At 34.3% G+C, this 11,055-nt stretch overlaps 1 protein-coding gene across 1 annotated transcript; it reads left to right on the top strand.

The window, feature by feature from the left end:
- Positions 1–3,239: 3,239 nt before the first annotated feature.
- Positions 3,240–9,165, top strand: LOC110412805 (uncharacterized). Its single transcript, XM_089782975.1, is given in 8 exon segments — positions 3,240–3,962; positions 4,780–4,971; positions 5,082–5,321; positions 6,433–6,554; positions 6,556–6,600; positions 6,602–6,652; positions 7,760–8,014; positions 8,667–9,165. Coding segments are annotated over 8 exon segments (1,512 nt in total). The 5' UTR covers positions 3,240–3,616; the 3' UTR covers positions 8,928–9,165.
- Positions 9,166–11,055: the final 1,890 nt, after the last annotated feature.

Genomic DNA, 11,055 nt, shown 5'->3' with positions numbered 1-11,055 from the left:
AAATGTTAGAAAGCAAGGGGTTGATGTTTTCTTGATGATTATTTAATTTGCTCCTTGTTGGAAACAAGATCATGATAATTAAACCTGTTATTTCTTTGTCTTTAATTTGCTAATTTTCATGCTACCACTTATTTGTATCCTTTTGCAGATGTGGATATGAGTTTTGCTATACTTGTGGAGCTCAGTGGCGTAACAAGAAACCAACATGTTCATGTCCAATCTGGGATGAGCGAAACATTATACGTGATCAACGAAGAAGGCAATGATCTAGAGGAAACTAGTGACAAGACAATTATCTAGTGCTCAATAGCAAGAAAATTTAGGCAATCTACTTCCTAGAGTTCCCTCTTTTTAGTTTCCCTTTGTCTGCTTCTCTCCTTTCTCAAAACTAGATTTTTGGGTTTTAGAGTTTATGTTTTCTAGAGGGTACACTTGGGGAAGTTAATACGAATTTGATAAGGATTGAACTTCATGGATTTTTACCTAAAAGTTACCTGCAAGGTTAGGTTTTCATTGCTATTTTTCAAGAATTTGGGCATTGAATTGCCATTTCCCTGGGAAAGGTATTGCATATTGTTGGACCCTTTTATGAAAGACCCCTTTTGGACATCCTGTAGAATTTGGTCAAGCGGAAATGGTTTTCATGAGAATTGGTAGCACCTGCAATCTGTGGCATGCTAGTTTTGTTCCAAATATGTTGCCTCTCCATTTCAATTTGGATGGAGGTTACGGCTCACACACTTTCTCTCCCTCCCTAGTCTCTTCCAAACCTTTTTTGGCGTGGAACAGTGAGGTTGCTCAATTTGGGTGACTAACTTTATGCAAGGCATCAGCTATTGCTGTTGCCTGGGTTAGTAGGGCTTTTAACAAATCAGTCTATTACTTCATTCAATATATTAAAAGTTATATGTTACGTTTGCTATTATCCTCTCTTTTTCTCCCCATGATGTATGCCACTCTCATCATTGTTTATACTTCTTACAATATATACTTAAATCTACTCCCTCATTCTCCCTCTTCCTTCCTTTAGCTGAGGCACTTGTTTGATTAATTAGTTTTTGAAAAAGCAAGCAATGTAGTGTGTAGCTGCATGAGCTTGTCAATGGCGAAAGCAAAGCTGTTTCTATGCCTACACCATGGAGTCCAGGGTATCCATAATCCATGTGCCTTCTTCCATGCACGGAGCCTTTGTCTGAATAACACAGACATAACTGATTATGTCTTGGAGAGATATTTGGACGTGATACGTGCATCAAAGTTATGAAGTAGTACTACCAGTTCTAGGACCACTCAAGCACTCGGGACATGGCGTGCCATTCCATAAATCTGCCACGAATCATGTCCTATTTTGTGGTGGGATCTGCCATGTTTTTCTCCGTTGGAAACTGTCTCTCGTCTCTATTCTCTATCCATCTTCACATCGTGGCTTAGAGATTAATTTCTCGTCTTGGTTTTTCACCAATAAGAAATTGGAAACTTGCCATTTTCGGGGTGGAGACTGCACGGTTTTCATATTAAAATTTATGAATGCCCACACGTTTCTTTAAACGTAATTTCGAAGCTAATGCACATTATTTGGACTTAAATGGCTCGTGTTTACACAGGAAAAAAAGGGACCCATGATTAGAAAACGCACCAAGAACATTACTCAAAAGCCTTTGTTAATCAAAATTTTACTCAAAGGTAAGTAATGCAAACAAATATCGAAAGATAAAGCAATGATCAAACAGAATTTTACCTATTATTCATCAGCTATTTTTCAGTGAAATTATAATCAAAAAATTAAGGAAAAACAATTAAAGAGTGCAGAGCGTATCCTTGGCAACACTAAGCATGCAAAATTACAAATACTTTTTTTTTTTATTAGCATCTAAGTATAGAAGTACTCAATCATTTGATTCGTTAACGTGTATATATATATATAATTTTTGATATAATCATTACAAATTCGGTCAGTTAAATTAAAAAATGTTATGATTTCATTTCATTGAAGAAAGTTGAAAAGTTTTTTTTATTCGAGAGAAAATAAATTAATTTATCATGTCTTACGTCAAAAAATGTAAAACAGTGTATTTAGAGAAGAATTGAAAGTTAAAAAGTTAGCAACATTTTCTCAAGCAGTAAGAGAGTCAAAAATTGAGGTTTGAAAAAGCTTGAAATAAGGTGACGTTTAGTACATTACAATACAATCTGATTACAGGTAATGTGATTGCAAGTAATGTGATTGCAAGCAATGTGATTACAAGGAAAATAACATTACAGTGTTTGGTATGTAAGTAAAATAATGATTAAAATGCAGGGAATATAACATTGCAGTGTTTGGTTTACAAGTACTTTAGTAAGAATGTAATGCTAATTGTCAAAATTACCCCTAATTATTAAAATATAAGTTTAATATATTTATATTTTTTATTATTAATTTTTATATAATATCATTTCTTAAATATATTTTAATATCATATATTTTATTTTTATTTATTATTATAATATTTTATATTTTATATTTAATAATTTATATTTATATTATTAATTTTTATATAATTCATTTCTTAAATATATTTTTAATATCATATATTTTATTTTTATTTATTATTATAATTTTTATATTTATATTTAATATATTATATTTATATTATTAATTTATATAATATCATATTTAAATATATTTAATGTCATATATTTATTTTATTTATTATTATAATTTTATATATTATATATTATTTCTTAAATATTTTTTATATTATATATTTTATTTTAATTTGTTTATCTATATTATATAAATATTAATTTTTTTATTTTATTTATTTTTAATTTTTATTCTTTATATTATATATTATTTTAATTATAATATTATAAAATATTTTTAATAAGATAATAAAGTTGAAGGGTAAAATTATCTTTAAGAACATTATAGAGTGTAATGTAATGTGATTGCATTGGTTTTGCACTGTAATCACATTACATCCATTGACTGTAATGTGATTACATTGCAATCTTACGCAATGATCTGTTACAAAACAAGCATTGTAATGTAAATTAATAAACTACATTACAAGGAATGTAGCTTAACTTCATGATATCAAACGACACCTAAATGGCGGAGCCATGAAAATGGATCAACAAGCGGAGCCCTGTTCCAAAGATGTGGTGTTGACAGACGTGACTCTGACTTGAAAGAAAGAAAATCTTTCCCAAAAAAACCAGCAACCTCCGCTAAGTGACGGCGGTTATTACCAGTGAAAAAAACCCAAAAGCGGACACAACCTTTTACCCCCAACAAGCCGCCCGTTCCAGTTGCACTGCCCTCAGAAGCAATAGTCTGACATATGCCCATTTGTCCACCCCAGAGAAATCTCCCATCTCCCCACCATCAAACCCAAAAGAAATAAAGCAACCAACCCATTAAATAAAAAGTGAACCTGTCCTTTTTTTCTTACCAAACCTTTCTCTTTCAACTTTTTCTCTCTTCTCTTTTCGTTTCCACATGTACAGACCTCTTACTTAAATATTCCCATTAACCTCTGCGTCACGTTCAAGCCTTTTAGATTTTTTCCAACTCTACTTCAAAACCACTGCCTCTGCTCTTTTTTCTCTGCTTTTTCATCAAAAAACAGATATGGAGGGCGGTGATCAGGAGGAGGAGCAGCGGTACACCGGCGTACCACCGGATAAAGCGGCAAATTTTAAGGATGTTATTCGTGAATTCATGAGGGGATTACTTGAGATGAGCGTGCAATTCGGGAGAGGGTGTAGGGATGTGGTGCAGCAGAGCTTAGTTACAGAGGATTCGTTTTTAGTAAGGAATTTTGGCAAAGATTCTTACATTGGTCGAAAACTTAAGGTTCCTTACGACAACGTTTTGAGGAGATTGAAGGTGTTTAATGAGTACTTGGTTCCTGAAGATAAGCATCCGTGGCATGCTTGGTCTGTGATCTTGTTCGTCTTTGTTCTTGCTGTTGCAGGTATTTTTAATTTTCTTCTTCTTCTTCTTCTTCTTCTTTTTTGGTGGTCTGATGGGTTGGATGTTGAATTACATGAAATGCTTTAATTATTTTAATTAGACGCTGTTTCGTTACTAATAGGAGGAAGAACTCTGAATTATTCTAAATTTATTTGATTTTCAGTTAACTGGGAATGTTATAATTAAGGTGAGTTTCCAGTTATAAGTAAATTATGAACCAAATATTTTTTCCTATCTTTGTTGCCGGCAATGATTTTCTTTTTCCTTCCGAGGGATCAGATTTTTCTTTCTTGGGTTAATCAAGCATGGTTACTAGGACTAATTCACAAGATTTAAGATTCTCATCCAGATTCAGAATCAATTTGGTAGTGTAGAATGTATCAATCTGACGTATTCCATGTGAAATTCACTATGGATCATACTTTCTACATGTGGAAGTATTTCATTTTCTTGCCCACAAAGGTCTGGACTCTAGAATACCAAATTCAGTATTGAAAAATTTCTGTTCACGTGTATATCGACATTTGAAAGCTATTGCTGTTTAGTCCTATTTGTGCTTTAATTATGCATCACTTTGGAACAATGGATGCTACACTCGATATGAGATGTCATTTGCAGATGGATTGAATTTTAGATTAAGTTTTCTTCAAGTGAACTTGGTGACTACAAATATGTCTTGTAACTTCAATTTTCATGTTATGAATGTAAATGTAAATCAATCAAGTTCTGCATTTTCTGCCTTGGTAATTCTCCATCCGCATGCATTCATATTTCTTGTCTTTCCATTGAGCTGTTACTGACAAAAAAAAAGATTGCAGTCCTGAGTGTAAGTGTGGAACATGATACTGCCATCCCAGCGGCAAAGAAAGTGTACATACATCCTCCTAGTGCTGATCGCATAATGCTACCAGATGGTAGATATATGGCATATAGAGAGCAAGGCCTTCCAGCTGACAGAGCTAGATTTACAATGATCATTCCACATTCGTTTCTTTCTTCCCGACTTGCAGGTTTGATATCAAAATTGAGTAAATAAGAACTTGATTTTATTGAGTAACATGTGTTCATACAATTCACACTTATCTTCTCAGTTTGTGTGTTTTCTCACCCCAATTACTAGGGATTCCTGGACTTAAGGCTTCACTACTAGAAGAGTTTGGTGTGCGCTTGTTAACTTATGATCTTCCAGGTTTTGGTGAGAGTGATCCTCACCCCAAGCGAAACCTGGAGTCATCAGCATCAGATATGCTGTTCTTAGCAAATTCTCTTGGTGTCAGTGACAAGTTTTGGGTAGTTGGATACTCAAGCGGTAGCCTGCATGCTTGGGCTGCTCTCAAATATATTCCTGATAGACTTGCTGGTAAGAATATTATTTTTATCTACACTATCATTAGTTTGTAATGGTTTCTTGCATCTCCTCTACTGATAACCTTAGTACTGGCTAGCTAGTAACGAAAAAACTATGAGAAATTTAGTTGTTTTAAAATGCATAATGAAGCTAATTAATTTTCCATTATTGGAAAGAAAAAGGCATTGTACTTGTCGTGGTCAAACAGTTTATGCTGTTTAACCACTTCAAAAGAAAAAAAAAAAGTTTATGCTGTTTAAAACAATACTATTAAAGTGATAAACATCTTTTATTCTTTCTGCTAGATATTTGTTGCTTGGAAGGTTGATTCAGCTGAGGCTGCATCTCTTTAGTAATGGACATCTTTCCCTAGGAAAACAGGAACAAAGTATGGTGGCTTCTTAAAGACTTTGCTGCATATACTTATCTTTTAACTAGGTAATAAAAAGAGGTGGAGAGAATGCTCATCTGTTGGTAGGAGAAATCTCATTGTGAAAATCAGAAATGAGATTGTCTACAAAGTAAAAGGTGTTTGCATGTCTAGTTGCAAGTGAACCTAGATAGTTCTGGAGGTAACTGATTGAAACATCAAACTCTTCACTCAAAATGTTACTGCTGTAAAACAGCTGGGCTGTTTTTCAGTTCTGGGTGCAAAGTTGCTTTAGTTCATAAGTTTGTAGTAGCCTTTGAAATCATTGCACATCCTGTGCAAAGTCCAAGGAGTTTCATTTCAATTTTCACAAGAGTTGTAAAACTATGCACTCTGTCCTAGTTGAATGGATTGTGGAAATAGCACCTGCATTACAACCCTTGTGAGACTACCATGTTTATCATTGGTGACAAAGTGGTAAAACTTAAAATAAAATGGTTCTTTGCTTAATTATGTTGGAATGTAGTCAAATCTTTTTTTTTTCTTTTTGGGGGTAGGAGGCTGGGTGGTGGGGGACAAAACCAATAAATATTGATGAGGTCCATGCAAAGTTTGGTGCATTATCATCATTTGAATTGTTTGTGATTTAACAATTTCTGTGCTTTCCTCATTTGTTGCATTGTTATAGGAAATGAAATTTTCCGCTATACTCTGGACGTGAATACATCTTGATTCATCATGGCTAAATTGCAGGTGCAGCTATGTTTGCTCCAATGGTTAGTCCCTATGATTTATTGATGAATAGGGGAGAAAAATATGGAACATGGGAAAAGTGGACACGTAAAAGGAAATTTATGTACTTGTTGGCTCGAAGAGTTTCCTAAATCTCTATCTTACTTCTACCAAAGAAGCTTCCTCTCTTGGAAAGCATGGTCAGATTGATCAATGGCTAGCATTGACACTAGAAAGGAGGGTGAGTGATTCTGAACACTATGAACTCTTGAAGGTTTTAGAAACCATCTCTAGTTTTATAACTTTTTTATTTATTATTTTTTTTTGGGGGGGTGGGGGGTGAGGTTGTGGGGGTGGGTGGTGTAGGGGAAAGGGATGGGGATGGGGGAGTAAAATTTCATGTTTTCAGAAAATTTAGGTAGTGAAAGGAAAGTTATATGAAATGTTTATTGATGATAGAGTTCATGAAGTGCCTATGCCAATTGTTGAGACCTAGCATGCCCTTATATGATGTGGTTTGGTCTCTCTGTTGCTTCTATAGTCAAGTAGGAAGACTACCTTGGTGTTGTAATGCATACAGCATGAAATCCGAAGCTAAAATAAGGCCATGCCATGAGTGTAAATAGAGACTTGAGAGCATTAAATAGTTAAGGTGATGTATAAGCAGAGTTAGTGCAAGATTTACACAGTATGTATACTGGGTTTCTTTTTGTTCTTAATTTTACAGCCATAAAAACTGAACCAAAGTTGTTAGTCTTTGCCTCATCGTTTCTCAGGCACATGCTGAAGAATGTTGTAAATGAAGCACTTGGCAGTGTACTTTGACAGAAATTTTTTATTTCGGAACTTAAAAATAAAAAATCTTTTGCTATCTGTAGAAAGGGATGAAACATGTATGGCATTCAATAATTTGTTTCACTACTGAATGTAGCAATATACCTTCAATAGATTTGTTTTTAGCTGTAATAGCATATTGTTTTTATAAGAGTAATCTGTATAAGAATAAAAGCCTCAATGAGTTGGGAACTTCAAGCCTAAACCACCTAAGTTATTTATAGTCCTAATCAAAAGCAGCTTTCCTAAGTGGAAATGGTAAATATGGATATAGAATCTGGTCCTGCACACTTCTGATTACAGGAAAGAAATCATCCACATGATAGGCACTTATTTGATTCACAACATGTATGAAAACATTATGTTTAGTTCTTCATATGCAAATTTTTAGAATACACTGATCTTGACTGTGGAAGTATATCATATTGTGAACAAGTTAAAAGCTTGCTGTAGTTTTTCACTTGCCAAACGTTATATCTAGTTTCTTAAGTTATTGCATTTCCGGTCCTTCCAGGATAGGGCTTTGATTGAAGACCCTGTCTATGAAGAATTTTGGCAAAGGGATGTTGAAGAATCAATCCGACAAGGAAATGCAAAACCTTTTGTGGAGGAAGCTGTATTGCAAGTCTCAAATTGGGGATTCAGCCTTGCAGACCTCAAATTGCAGAAGAAACAACAAGGAAAAGGCATCCTTAATTTGATTAAGTTGTTACTTGGTAGCTCTGAGGTAGAATATACTGGTTTTCTTGGTCCAATACACATATGGCAGGTTTACCTCCATCCTTTTATTCATATATTGCTGCTGCATTGAACTGTAGTTACTGTACTGCTAAAATTGTTTTTCCTGTTCTTTGAGACATGATGGATTTAGTGATCTCTTCTTCTTTACCGTGAGATGTGATAGCTATGAAGTTATTTCCATTAATAGCTTTCTTTTTCCCTTTGTTTTTGTGGTTAATTACTTGCAAATGATTATCGTAGTTAACTTGCTTCACATCTTGGGTTCATGCAGTTGTGCTAATATAATTTGTTAGAACAACAGTTTTCCAAGGCATATTCACTGGGTTTGAGAACAAAGAACCCTCTTTATTAGAAAAAAATAAAGGCTAGAACTCTGGTATCGCTCAACCCATGCTGTCCCCAATCCATAGACGCACACTCAGAAATTAATATTTGTTTTGGAAAGGAGGCACCTCTGGCATTTGTTTCTAAATTCCCAAGATATGCATTTGCGCTATCTAAGATTTGATTAGTCCTTGCAACCTATAAGTTGTGGTTTCATTATTTAGTTTGGGAGCTGAGCAACACATGGATTACTATTTTAGTTTGGAGGAATTATGGAATCTGTATCAAGCCAATATTAATTAATTTAAGTTCTTTTTTTTTTAATTTTATTTACTGAATTTTCTGGTGTTGTACAGGGGATGGATGATAAAGTGGTCCCACCTTCGATGACTGATTTTGTGCATAGGATTCTACCTGGGGCTGCAGTGCATAAACTCCCATATGAGGGCCATTTCACATATTTCTCCTTTTGTGATGAATGCCATAGACAGATATTCACCACGCTTTTTGGAACCCCACAGGGCCCTCTCAACAATACCATAGAAGTAGAGCAAACTCCATTTGATGATATACAAGTGCAGGAAGAGGTAACTCAGGGTGATTTAAAGACAGATTAAGGTATTAAATTTTTCTATAATAGGTTTGACATATAAGGTGTACATATCATAGGTTCATTCTATTACTTGTGAGTAATGAAAGTTAAAAGAATAAAATTTCTTAGATTTATTTTGTCAGTGGGATTGTGAACTTTTAAAGATGTTGGCTACACGGGAAATAATCAAGAAAAGTTAATTTGTTCTTATTCCCAGTTACTTGCTCTCAGTTTAATCTGGAAACTGTAGTTTATTCTTGTGATTAGGTTGACAATAGCTTAACATCTAAGCTTTCTTCTCATCTCAGTTTCTTACACTGTTTCTTAAAATATCTTCAACAAGCCATGACCACAGTTTTAATGTGAAGAGGAACTGGAAGAGTGACTATTACTACAAACCAAACTAGTACTAACCATAAAACAAAGTAGAGAATTTTCCTGCTGTTTCCTACTGTCAATATCTTCGGTAAGACCATGTTTGGGAGGGGAGAAAAGTAGAAAGGTGAAATACTGTCTGATCGAAAGTTTACATTATGCTGTAAGGTATAGGAAGTGAAGTGGTGTAGCATAATTATTGGATCAAACTGTTTTCCTTATACATTTCCTTTGGATCAGAAGGTTTTCCTTATGGCTTGCATAACCGAAGTAAATGTTGGAGCTGCTTTGAGGTAGTTTATATGAACCTGGTGGATTGGTTTATGTTAGAGGATTAGTCTCTAAGCTGCCTGAGATGTTTATCATACATGTATTATGCACAACAAATACCAGCTGGTTGGAATTATGTTGTTAACCTACCTTGTTAGCTATAATACAAAGCACCAGCATCTGATTGATTAATCTAGATCTAGATCAATCATTTTTACTTAGACCTTGGCACATTTTCTGCGTTGATTAAGCCTTTTTTCTTTTTCCTATTGGAAAAATTCTTGTGATTCTTATCAGATAGAAAGACCAAGGAAATTTTAGAATTAAAAAGATCATCAGAAACTTGAAAAAGGCAGTGATACAATAGCTTGCAGTTGAATTGTTCTATCGGGCCATTTCTTCCGTCAATGAGCAAGTGCAAGCCTAAACCGTTACTAACCTTTTTACCTCCAAGCCCACCAACTCTTCCGGTGCATTCTCATTAGCACTCCAAAGCTGGTTGCCAGTACCTTCATCAACTGCGCTTGAACCTCGGCAACAGGAACCTTCCTAAGACTGTTGCCAGAGAGAAATAAATCATCAAGCACACTCTCAAGAATACAAATAATTGATCTGGTTTGATCTTTTGATGACTTATGTTCACTTACACGGCAATAGAGATTATAAGATCAATCTGATTATAAGATCAATCTTAAACTCACTCTCGTCTCACTCGCAGACAAATCTCTTCTTCTAGATCAAGGTGCTCTCTATCCCCTCTCTTAGCTTAATGATTTTCTTTAAATCCATAAGGAACAAGTACAAGAGTCTTATTCTAGTATAATTAGAATTAAAATATCTTAGTATAACTAGAATTCAACATTATTACAACAAATCTCCTCTATTGACTTGAATTCATCAAGCTCTACTAGTCTACTTCACAAACCAATTTTTATCCGCACCACCATTGCCCAAAGGGCTTCAAGCACGGCAAACACTAATCAAGTCCTAGTAATGCTTGAATTTTATTGAAAAACTTAGTCAACATATTTGTCGAAATTTCAATTGTAATTACTTTTTTCATTATAATCTCATCTCTGCAAACAATCCCTTGAATAAAATTAACAATCTCTTGAATAAAATTAAACTTGACTTAGATGTTGCAAGTTTACTCATGAAACATCTAATTTTTAGTCAAATGTATATCACTTTGATTATCGCAAAATACAATTGTTTGTACTTATCCAAAATCAATAACACTAACCAAGTCTCAAAGCTATTAAGCCTCATACACTGCCTCGGGCACAATCATACATTCAAGTTTAGTTATAGACAAAGTAACTGTAGATTGGAGAAATGTTTTTCAGCTAATTGCAAATATTGAAAAAGTGAATATATACCCCATTTGAGATCGTTTATGATCTAGGTTACTAATAAAATTTGAATTGAAGAAGTCAAGCGTATTGCAACTAATGCCTGCACCTCCTTCATACATTAAGCCAATATCCATGCTCTTTTGATGTTGAGCT

This window comes from Theobroma umbraticum, unplaced genomic scaffold (genome assembly GCF_002168275.2).
Source record: "Theobroma umbraticum cultivar Fairchild unplaced genomic scaffold, ASM216827v3 scaffold_95.0, whole genome shotgun sequence".
NCBI lineage: Eukaryota > Viridiplantae > Streptophyta > Magnoliopsida > Malvales > Malvaceae > Theobroma > Theobroma umbraticum.
Note: the sequence above shows the minus strand (reverse complement) of the source record. Positions and strands in the feature narration are given on the sequence as shown.